Source organism: Eschrichtius robustus, chromosome 7, assembly GCF_028021215.1.
Source record: "Eschrichtius robustus isolate mEscRob2 chromosome 7, mEscRob2.pri, whole genome shotgun sequence".
Classification (NCBI taxonomy): domain Eukaryota; kingdom Metazoa; phylum Chordata; class Mammalia; order Artiodactyla; family Eschrichtiidae; genus Eschrichtius; species Eschrichtius robustus.
In genome coordinates, this window is record NC_090830.1 from 132,090,984 (window position 1) to 132,102,695 (window position 11,712).

The following is an 11,712-nucleotide window of genomic DNA, read 5'->3' on the forward strand; positions in this document are numbered from 1 at the left end:
CCTGGCAGAGCTCTGACCTCAAGGGGGATCCCAGGCGACAGAAGTGTGTCCCCATTCCCTTTCCAGGCCGGGGAGCCGTGGTCCTCAGAGGGGCCTGAGGCGAGGACTATCCTAGGCCTGGGATTTTATTTCAGTATTTTTCCCCCTCTGTGATTTTAAAGCATCCCAAGAAGTGCCCGTCTGCGTGAGCCGGTTGGGGGGGGCGGGGAGGGCAGGTCTCTCCCATCAGTGGCAGGAGGGGCCCCGGGTTGCAGGGTCCCCAGGTGGGGCTCGGGGGCTCCAGACTGGCCTGTCCCAGGTGTTGGGCCGAGTCTGGGCCCAGGCACGTGGTCTGAGGGTCTGAGGGTGGGCGGTGGGAGCCGAGGGTCTGGTGGGTGGGGCTGGGGGACACAGGCCTGAGGCCTGAGCAGGTTTCCGAGTGAGGACAGAGATCTGAGGCTAGAGCTGATGACTGGTCCAGGCAGGACGGCACAGGGCCTGGGTCCTCGTCTCCGGGCTGGCCTCCCTGCAAGCAGGGATGGGTCAGAGCCCCCTTGTGCAGCAGGGTTCGGCGGACCTCAGCAGAATGGGGCGTGGGCTCCTCGGGGAGCAGCTCCTGCGTAGGTTTCTGCGTCAGCAGCAGGAACAGCGGTTCCCGGAGGTGCCCGGGGTGTCTGCCCAGGCCTGGGCCTGCCCCGCCCGCCCTGCTCCGCCTCTGAGATCTGTGGCAGTGGGCACCTTCCTGGCCACCCCACTGTGAGGTGGCACCTGCCAGCAGCCAGCTCAGGCCGGGGATCGCTGGCTGCCCCGCTGGGTCCCAGCAAGCTGCCGTCTTGACGGTGAGCGTCCTGGGCCAGCAGGTGGACGGCAGGAAGCCCCGTGCCACAGGTCTCATGTTTGGGCCACAGCTGGTGGCAGGAATCCCATAATCAGCCTTCAGAAAAGCGTGGATGAGGGCGGGAGGCGGCAGATCCCAGGCACCCTCCCCCAGGCGTTTGCCGGAGGCCATGCTCTGGCCTGTACCGTCTTAGAAACAAGCACTCGGGCCCTGGCTCTGGGACTCCTGGGGCTCAGATGGAAAGACGCCCTCGGCCCAGCCTCGTCACCTCCGGCCCCATGTGAATCCAAGCCCTCTGTCCTTTTTCTCCAACTTCGTCAGCACAGCCCGGAGTTGGCGTCAGTCTCGGTGGCGTCACCCTCCCAGAGCCAGGGCCCGGTTCCCTGAATCCACGTGGTCAGCCTGCCCCAGTGCCCGGCCCTCAGCCACCAGGGGTGCGGCCGGCCCTTGGATAACAGTCGGGACAAGGACGCATGCCCCTCCCTGTGCGGGCAGTGCCGTGGCCTCCGGTCTCAGGAGCCTCTGCCCGGCCCTGCCCTGGAGTAGACCAGGTGGGGAGCTGGTGGTGGGCGGCACTGTCTCCTCAAGAACTTCACAGGGAGAGGCTGCACCTGTGTCCCCTCGGTCGGCAGAGCCAGGTGGGCATGGAGACGGTCCTTGCTGGGCGTCCAGCTGCCATTTTCCTTGGGCTGGTACAAAGATCGTCCCTGTGAGGCCGTCCAGGCCGACACAGATTGGCCTTGTTCTCTGCCTCTGTCATTCCCTCCTTCCCCTGGCTCAAGGGGCGTGAGGGGGCGGAATAACTAATGACAGGCGGCGCCCTGCTGGGTGGGGGCCTTTGTTCATTTACTGGTCCGCAGACACTTCCTGGGTGCCTGTGTGGGCCAGGCCTGTGTGGGCAGCCACTGGTGCAGGAAGCCTGGCCCCTCCCTCTAGGCAGCCCAGGTCAGCTGGTGCCCAGCCAGAATGGTACGAGGGTTTGGCGGGGGCGGGCAAGTTCTGGGTGCTCAGAAAAGAGAGCAGCTCGCCAGGGAGCATAGAGTTGGAGATGGGAACAAGTGGGTGAGGCTTTGAAGGATGAATAGGAGCTTGCAGGTGGAGCAGGACCTAGTGGTCATGCTATTCCAGGACGTAGCATGGACAGAGGTGTGGGAGAGCGTGGAATGTCTGAAGAGCAGTGGGCCCTGGACACTGGGTGACTGGGAGGACACCCAGTTAGGACGGACTTGTCTGCTCTGCTGAGGAGCTGGGCTGTGACATGGGTGACAGGGAGCCACAGCAGAGTTTACACAGGGAGAGGTGGGAGCTGTTGACGAGAGGGGGAGGATCCGGATGCACACGTCCCCAGGCTCAGACTCAGCCGGAGACCCCTGGACACTGCCCACACAAGGAGCCCAGGAGAGCAGAGGCATCTGCTGCCCCTCAGCCATCCAAGCACCCACGGGACCTACCTCTGCCTCCAACTTTGGGGAGGGACCTGAGGGCGGTGCTCAGATGGATGGCGGGGGCAGGGATCCAGCCTCATGCCCCTTTTTCCAGAAGCTTCCCTGACCCCCGCACATCCCCCCGTAAATTCCCTCAGACCCCGCACCTTTTTCTTCCCTTCCCAGCCCTGGTCACGATTGTGGGTGTGGGTCTGGACAGTGAGCCCTGGGAGGGCCGAGGGCGGAGGGCAGGAGGCCGACCCTGGCGTCGGCTCGAGGGCCGGCACGTGCAGGCGAGGTGCCAGGTGCTTCATTCTCAGAGTGACCCTGAGAGCCAGGCCATATGCCCACCTTACAGATGGGGAAAATGAGGCTCAGGGAAGCGAAGAGACAGCTGGTTGGGGACAGAGCAGGGAGCCCACCCTGTGTGGGCCTGGGGCAGGGGAGGCGCAGCCGTGACCCCCATGGGGGGCCCGACCGAGCCTCGGCTGAGCCTGTGGGTGCAGGGAGAGGGGGCTTCTCCTAAGTCCCAGTGGGGCGGAGGGGTGATCAGGGCACAGCCCGCTCTCTGCCCGGGAGACTCTGGTGTCTGCTCCCCACCTTTATGTGCTCTCTTTCTCCTCCTTTCTGTTTCTCTTTCTCGCTTCCTTCCCTCCATCCCTCTCTCTGCTCCTCTCCCTCCGTGTGTCTCTCTGCCCCCTGCTCTCTCCCACCTTCTTTCCTCTGCTGCTCTGTTTGCTCCCCGCTCTCTGCCTGTCTGACCCTCTCTCTTCCCTCCCTCCCTCCGTCTCTCTTCCTGAGTGTGTGCGTCTCTCTGTGTCCTCTGTCTGCCTGTCTGTCTCTTCCCCGCTCCCGTCTCAGCCCTCCCGGCCCAGCTGTGCCCGCCTCTCCCCTTCCTTCCCCACGCTTGCAGCCCTGTCCTGGCAGGGCCTGCCCAAAGCCAGGGGGGTCTCTTGGCCCCTTTGTCCATTACCCTGTGTTTCCGTTCCCACTGCCAAAGGGCATGTCTTTGCTGGGTTTCTTGGTTCAGCTTCTGTAGTGTGACATCTTTGAGGCCCCGTGGGTTGCAGGTCACTGGCCAGCGTGCAGCGGAGGCCTCTCCTGCCCAGTTAGGCCATGCATTGCTGCCTCGGGGGCTTCGAGGGGGGCAGGCCCAGGATGAGTCCCCTCCGTGTACCCCGGCTCCCTGAGAGCCACAGCCCACAGCAGTATCACGTAATTAAGACATAAAAGTCCACGATTTCCTCTGTGTGTCGGCAAACAGTGGCCGGCTGCTAATGCAATCCTTTCTTTTAATGGATTCTTGAATTTAAATGATACGTAATTAAACGTAATTAGCCACGTACCCGGTCAGCTCAGTACCGCATGCTGAGTGGGGCCGCCTGGAATCTCACTGTGAAGCATCTTCTTTTATGGGCGGATTTCTTCTTCCCTCTTGGGGTGGAGTTCGTTTGACTGGACAGTAAACCTGGCCCCAAGGGCCAGTGAAGGTCCGAGGAGGACAGTCCTGGGCCAGCCGCCCAGGGGATGACGGGGATGACGAATCGGGGTGGGGGTGGGGTTTGCTGGGAGAAGTTCCGGTTCTTTGAGCAGCCACTGGCCTCACTGTCGAGGAGAGAAGAGTCAGGAATCTGATGGGAACTGGTGGGAGGGGGCACAGAGCGGGGACAAGGGTGTCAGCGCCTGGGCAGGTGCAGCCTGAAGATGTCCCCCTCCCCTGACAACCCCCTGCTGAGTGGTGGCTGGGGCACCGCCCCGTCGGGGAGCTGGGCCTCGGGGCTGCCCTCCAGCCCCAGGGGCAGCTGAGGGAGACCCATAAGGGCGCATCCCGGGCCATGCAGGGCTGCAGCCTCACGCACACAGGCCAGCACGAGGCAAGACCAGGGGCCAGGGGGCCAGGGCGCTGGTACCGCCATTGGGACGTCCCCTAGGGTCCCAGCCTCCCTGCCCCTCCTGCTGGCAATGCCTGTGGTTACACACGCCCACCCCACCCACCAAACTCACTGTCTTCCCTGCGCCTCGGATGCTGATGTGTATCCGTGTGTCCCATCTGTCTGTCCCCCCAGCAGCCTGTGTGCCCAGGGCAGGGCCCAAGGCCGAGTCCTGGCCAGTCTCCCTGCCCAGCACGCAGTGCCCTCCCGACGGCTGGCTGCGTCCTCACTGGTCGTGATCACCGTGCTGAACGCCCGCAGGAGGCCTGCGGGGCCCCTCCAGCCTCGCGTGTCTCCCGCGCTTCTCCCGGGGTTACCTTCATCTAGAGACAGGGACGCCGCGGCATGGAGGTGTGCGTGCTCTCCCAGGGTCACCAGGTGGGTGAGGGGTGGAGCCTGTTATGCTCAGGGCACAGATGAGCAAACTGAGGCAGAGATGGTTTGCCAGGGGTGGGTTTACTGCCCATTCTGGTGCTCTGTCTCCATTTCTCAGAGGGTGCCTCCTGCCCACCTGCCAGCCCAGCTCGCTGTGCCCTGGGCCGGGCCGGCCCCTCTCAGGTGGAGCCGCCCAGAGGAGTATCCCCTCCCCTACCTGCTTCGGAAGGACCTGAGGGAGGGGGCACCCCTCAGTCTGTACAGGGGAGGGGTTGTCTGCACACCAGGAAGGCCTGGGTTCCCAAGGAGGAGGACCCTCCCGCAGGAAGGGCTGTCCACAGAGCCCCTGGGCGGCCAGGAGGCCGTGAGCGCCCACCCCTGGGAGGACCGAAAGGAAGGGGCCCACGGAGGGTGGACGGCCGGGACCAGGGCTCCCCAGGCCTTTGCTGCAGAGGCCCAGGGGGCAGCTGGCTGAGGCTCGCAGGCCGCCTGTGGTCTCTGTTGCACATTTTCTTCTTTTTACAAAGTTTTAAAAATATGAAAACCATTCTTAGCTCAAGGGTTGTACAAAAACAGGCTGCCAGAGGAATTTGACCCATAGGCCGTAGAGAATAGCCGCAGTGATGGGAAATATAGACACCTTGTATATGTGAGATTATATGCGACCTTTTTAATTAAATTTTCGAGGTATAACATATACCTCAAGAGTATGTTACATATGCATGTTTATGTGCATACAAAGTGCACTGAAAATGAAGAATGTGATGCATTTTCCTCCATGTGCCACCCCTGTAATCACCACCCAGGGCAAGATCTAGAACAGTGCCAGCACCCCCATCCCGTTCCCCCAGGAAGGAACCATCTTCTGGCCTCTGCACGGGAGGCTGGTGTACCCGTTCCCGAACCTGACACAAGCAGGTCGTCTGGTCTGGGTTCTTCGCGCCTGGTCCTTCTGCCCGTCGTGATGTCTGTGGGGGGCGGTGGAGGGACACTGCAGCGTGGCAGGTGATTCACTGTGGGCGGTGGTGTCCTGGGCTGTTCTGACGTGTGCATGTGCCACCCTCTGTCTCCCTGTTCTCCCGCTGATGGACATTTGTGCGGTTTCTGCCTTTTTGCTATTGCGACTGAAGCTGTTTGGAACATTCTAGTACATGTCTTTGGTGAACATGTCGATGCGCTTTTGCTGTGTTGCATACCTAGGAGTGGAATTGTGTGTCACAAGTAGGTACCCACGTGGTTTTCCAGAGTGTGTGCCACATACAACCTTTCGCTATTAACAAGTGAGTATTTCAGCACTGATGCAGAATAACGTGGATCTTAAATTCCCATGTGCGCTAGATTGTCTGGATCTGGCAAGAACGAAATAACGATCCCTTAAAACACCTCCACTGCCACGAGAGAGTTGCGGATCCTGTGGGTGGCAGTGAGGGTCCCTGTGCACTCGTCCCCTTGTCTTGTCCCCAGGGCTCATGTTTGGGGCCTCACCCCTCGGGGGAGTCACGTACCCTCCGCGGCACCTGTCTGTGAGTGTGTCGATCCCTGAGCCGCAGGGTGGCCACACTCGAGAAGACCAGAGGAGCGATGCCTGCCGGCCCTGGCATCTGTAGGTGGCCTCTGCGTGGAAGGGGCGCTGCCCACTGTGACCTTCCTGGAGGGGGTGGGAGCGTCCAGTGGCTGTGCATGCCCTCGGAGGCTCTGGCACCCAGAGTACCGCTGGGAATCAGAGGAACCAGGTCAGATGCCGGCTCTGCCCCCCCTGCGGCATGGCCTCGAGCAAGTCTCTGAACCTCGCTGAGCCCCCATTTCCTCACCTGTCAGAGGGGGGCACCTGCCTCCTCCCCAAGGATGGAAGGAGAACATGATGTGAGACGCGGGAGGGCCGTGCCTGGGGACTACAGCAGGAAGGGGGACCGGGCAGAGTGAAAGGTGGGCCCTCCTCAGTCATAAGGGGTATCCGCACTTCCCTCCCCCTACACCCCTGCCCAGGTCCCAGGCCTCAGCAGCCTCTGAGGAGGGGGCCTCTAGGCTCCTGGGCTGAAAGCTCTTTAAAAGAAAAGGTGCCGTTGCCCAGGACAGCATTTTAGGGTCACGTGCTTCATAGATGCCAAACCCTTAAAAGGGGCAACTTGACTTTAACGATGGTGTCAGAGCCAAACTTCAACCACTTCCTTCCAGGCCAGGGTGGGAGCTTCCGAGGTGGAGGCCCGGTGCTGGGAGGGCACCTTGTGCTTTCCCAGGGCGCTTGGGTCAGACCTTGGGGTAATCGGAGTGGCCCCTACCCCCGCCGAGCTCCAGCCCGCGAGCAGTGGGGCGGCCCTTCCTGTCACCAGGACCCCACGCTCCGGTTCACAGCCCTCCAGGCTGCCCCCGGGATGAGGTCCCAGTTCCTCCCGCAACTGTCAAGACTCTGGGGGACGTTCCCTGGAGCCCACCCCGAGCCCCTCCCCCTCCATGTGTCCACCTGGAGCCCTGCTCTGCTTCAGGACTCAGCCCGCAGCCCCCCGCCGTGGAGCACCCCCACGGGGTCCCCTTGGTGCTGCACGGACCCCACAGGCATCCACGCGCATCGTGTGGTCTCGCTCCCCTGGTCCTCAGCATCCAGCGGGACCTCAGGGAATACAGCAGGGGATGGATGAAGGCTTTGGGAGCTTCTAGCCCCCCAAATCTCAGCCAGAGAGCAGCTTTGCCGGGAGGCTTCCCCTGCTGGGTGGGAGCAGCCTCTGAGGGAGCTGAGCTGATGGCACATGAGCCCCCTGGGGTTTGGGCAGGAAACTCAGAGAAGGACTGAACTCAGGGCCCTACTCGCAGAGGCGTGATGCTTCTGCTGGCAGCACGGACGGAGCAGGGGCCGGTGGTCACCGCCACGGGGCTCCGAGCAAGCTTCCAACGGGAGGGGCACAGGGAGGAGTCTAGGTGGACGGACAGTCAGGAGGGAGGTGTGCGTGCTCTGGAGTTGCGGTGGCCGGGCCTGGGGCGTGGGGAGGACAGGGACAGCCGTTGGCCAAGACCAGCCTGCCTGATGGGGCACAGAAGGGCCTGCAAGTCTCCCGAGGGCAAGGCCAGGCCTGTGCTAGATGCTGGGAGGCAGTGGCTTCGGAGGGGTCACCTTGGGCTTACGGATCCACTAACCTATGGTCCTGCCCTCTGCAGGCCCAGTGACGAGCACCACCCGGAAGTAAAGGCTGATGGGTATGTGGACAACCTTGCGGAGGCTGTGGACCTGCTGCTGCAGCACGCGGACAAGTGACAGGCCTTCTGGGAGGGCCCCTAGCCTCCTGCCACCCTCCCCTGTGCCCAGACCATCCGAGGCACTGCCCTCTGCCCTCTGCCCTGGACGGGCAAGCGAGAGGGTGCCAGCCAGGCAGTTCTGGGCTGCCCTGCCCCTGAGCCACCAGCCCCTCCTCTGTCTCCCTCTGCCGACCCCCCTTCCCTCCTCCTCTCCGGTCACATCTCCCAGCCTCCTGGGCAAAGTTTGATCCCCACCTGCTGGCCCATCCCCTGCCTGTGTTTCCCTAGTGAAGTCAAGAGGTGGGGCACATCTGTTGAATCCCCAAACCCATTCTCTCTCCCGTCGGCCAGTCCTTTCAATGCGCTACCGAATCGGACTCGGGCGTTTGCCCACTGCCTCTTATCAAACTGCACGTGAGTTTTAGGGAGGCGCCTGGAGAAAGCGGGGACCCCCGAGCATAGTCCTTGCAGCCAGAGCCGAGCCAGCCTCCCCAGGACTGCCCAGCGGCCCCTGCCCTCACCTGGTGTCAGAGGGACCGCTCAGCGCTCCCCACGAACCCCCCCAAACAATGCAGCCCGCCTTTCCTATCCCAAGTCACCTCTGGAGCCCAAATGGAGCGGCTCCCAGGGGCACTTTAAAGACTGCCGTCCTTCAGAGCGAGAATTGTAACCTCTGGAATCCGGGCGGCAGGTGGAGGGTAGCTTCTGGAGCCTTAACAACTCGATAGACTTGAATGTGTCACATCCAGGAAACTAACGGTTAAATCAACTCTGCCCTGACCTGCCCTGACTCTGGCTCTGACTGCGCGGGGCGGGCGGCGGGGAGGAGGCACCGTCCCTGATCCTGCCCTGGACTTGAGCCCCTGCACATCAGGGGGCCAGGGCCCGGAGACACCTCGCCTGCCTCAAACCCTTTGTTTAATGGAGGGGGAAACTGAGGCCCCACGGGACCAGGTGGACGGGGCAAGCGTGGGCCTTCCCTCACGCAGCGGCCCGAGGTGGCGGGCGGTGAGCCGCGGGCTTCCCAGATTCAGTCACAGCCCGAGTTTCAGGTTTCAGCCTCAATCAGCAGAACAGATAACTTGAATGCTCTGTTTCTCCCCAAATCCATCCAGAACCCACTGACAAATCTTGGGAGACTCCTCATGAAAAGAAGTCGTGAGTCTTCCGCAACAGGATTTCCATTAAACGAAGGCAGATGATGATAAAACGCTTGGCCCTGAACCTGAGTCCCCAGCACGGGAGCCCAGGGCCGGCGGGGGGCTGTGCGGTCCCCAGGCCTTGCCCGCCAGGCCGGCCGCCGTTAAATCAGGATTACGAAGAAATGGTGGTGGCCGAGTCTTTCCATCAAGATGAGAGGCCACCGGCCAGGCTCGGGTCATTGGCTTGCGAGGGAGGAGGGGCGTTTGGCCTGTTAGCTGGAAAATATGCAGATGGGCTGCTCCTGGATGCAGTCCCCTAATCCCAGCTCGTCAGGTGACCAGCGCGGCGCGGGCAGCAGGCACCGGGGCTCGGGAGGCGACTGTGCGCGGACGGGCCTGCAGCCTTGTGTTGGGTTTGCTCCCTCTTGTCTTTCTTTCCTTTTTCGTGGGCTGCCCTTGCCTGCTGTCCTCGGCAGGGGCTTGCAGGCAGGGCAGTGTGGTTCTGGAGGAAGGAGGCCGGGGGTCCCGCTCTCCATGGACAAGCGGAGCCTCCCCTTGCGAGCTGCTGCCCGGGAGCGAGGACGGAGAGGGACTCAGAGGGGCAGCAGGCGCAGACCCCTGCTTTGGGCGGAGAACACGCTGCCCCCCTGAGCTGTGGGTTCTGTGGACACTGTCATCTCCCCATTTTACAGATAAGGAAACTGAGGTGCGGAGAAACTGACTTGCCTACAGGCTGACGGCTGGCAAGGGCTGAGCCGAGGCTCAAATCAAGGTCTGACCCTGCATCCCATGCCCTTTCTAGTCCCTTCCACGATCCCTCCACAGGGGATGACCTGCGGTGGCCCCGGTGGCTGTGACTTTCCAGGCGAGGAGCGCCCTGGCATCCTCCCAGTGGAGATGAAATGTGCCTCGGGATTGAGGTCCAGCCCTACTCTGGGGGTGCCATGTACCCCCGAGCCTCAGCTATCTCATCCTTCCCTGAGCCCTGCCGGGGACCAGGCCCGGCCAGGCCAGGGTGCCCCGTCGCCCCACTGGGGATGGTGACCCCTGTCCTGCTGCCGCGCCGGGGGCTGCCCAGAAGTGAGGATGACCTACCTCACCCCTGGGTCCTTCCAGCTGTCGGGCCCTGGCCTGATGCCCACCCTCCTTCCCCACCCCCAAGCAGGACAGTTCTCAGGCCAGAGATATACGGAGCCACAGGCCACGGGTAGGGCTGGGGCTCAGGGCTGGCAGTGGCCTGAGAACCTGTCTGTGGTCAGGAGACGCGCCCCAGATCTGCCACAGGCCCAGCAGACACTCCAGGCTCTGGGGGCACCCAGCAGAGCTGCTGGAAGGGGTAGGGACGGGTGGGGCGGAGAAGAGGGCAAGACAGGGGCACAAGGGCCTCACCTACCCCCAGATCTCCCAACTCAAGCGTCCACACGGTACCAGCCCTGCGTGAAAACCCGATTCAAACTGGGTTAATCCAGCAAGAGTTTATCATCTACGAGGCTTCCAAGTCCAGGCCTGGCTGGATCCGGGTCCCAAGAAAGTCCCAGGCTGACCCTGGGGCAGGGCAATGGCGGCTCCAGCCAAACACGCACGGGAGAGGAGAGGGGCGTGGCACCAGGAGGACATCCACACCATCCTCTCGCTGCCCTGCCGGGAGCTGGGAGCCAGGCTGAGGGGGTCTGAGTCCTCACCGGCAGGTGTGTGCCCACCACATGGGGCCCAGACAGCTGCGGCGCTTCTCTCCTCCTCAGATCAGGTGAACGAGGTCCCTGCAAAGGCCTGGCCTACCCACTGGGCCACGCCTGCCCCTCTCGGGGAAGCGGGCGGGCAGCGGCAGGAAGAAGGGGCACAGGGGTGGGGACGCTGGGAGGGACACGCGTGGGTGCCTGCTGGGTGCTCACGGTGCCACCTCCCACCCAGCGTGAGTATCCACTAGGTCCCGCTTTCCCACTCAGAACTGTCCCGCTTTAGATGATAAACATACTGGACACTTTGTATCATCTCATTTTTTCTTAAGTTTTGATTTTTTAAAAAAATAAGATTATAAAAGCAATATGTTTTACTATAGGAACGTTAACAGAAAAGTTTACAAAGGAACCACACAAGTCACTCAGAGCCTGACCACTGTTAATATTTGGATGCATCTCCTTTCACCCCTCTTTCCACGTGGAGATAAATGTTTTAACACAGTCTGGATTGTACTGTCTGTCTAGTGCGGTACTGGGGGGGTTTTGGTGTTGATGCTCTCATTTAAGCCCCGAGAGTGTTACAAGCCCTGTCTGCGTATGAGGAGGCTGCCTGGAGCCAGCGTATGTCCTGGTGGCCCACAGACGGTGCCCGTGTCAGCTGCAGGCGGTCCACAGCGGGGCCAGGTCCAGAGACCTGCAGCCGGACCCAACGGCAGGGCGTTTGAGCTGCTGCCCAGTGAGCCCCAGAGCCTGTGCCCGAGACGCTGTCCTCCCCCTGCCACAGGGGAGGCACCACTGGGTGAGCTGAGCCGGGGAGATTCTGCCCCATCCGGGCCATGTCCCGACAGCAGGGCCGGCGCCAGACCCAGATCCAGACCCGAGCACAGCCAGGGTTGTCACCTGAGGGGGGCAGGTAAGGAGCTATCAGGGCTGTAGGTCCATGCGGGGCCACTCTGTGGAAGCCTCCCCTGCCGGTCATGGGGGATGTGAGGCTGGGTCCCAGGGCCCCTGGGCTTCGGGGCTGCAAGGCTGCTCCTCTCACCCCCAGCCTCAGCCATAGCAGCCTTGCTTCACCTGCTTCGTGAACTTTTTGTTTGAGTAAGGAACGGCTGCTAA

At 62.2% G+C, this 11,712-nt stretch overlaps 1 protein-coding gene across 1 annotated transcript in view; it reads left to right on the plus strand.

Annotated features, from left to right (window-relative positions):
- Window positions 1–8,985, plus strand: part of LHPP (phospholysine phosphohistidine inorganic pyrophosphate phosphatase) — a 135,179-nt gene extending 126,194 nt beyond the window's left edge. Inside the window, exon 7 of the mRNA XM_068548727.1 lies at window positions 7,698–8,985. Within this exon, the coding sequence (XP_068404828.1) occupies window positions 7,698–7,794 (97 nt within the window). The 3' untranslated portion in view covers window positions 7,795–8,985. The remainder of the gene's footprint in view (window positions 1–7,697) is intronic.
- Window positions 8,986–11,712: the final 2,727 nt, after the last annotated feature.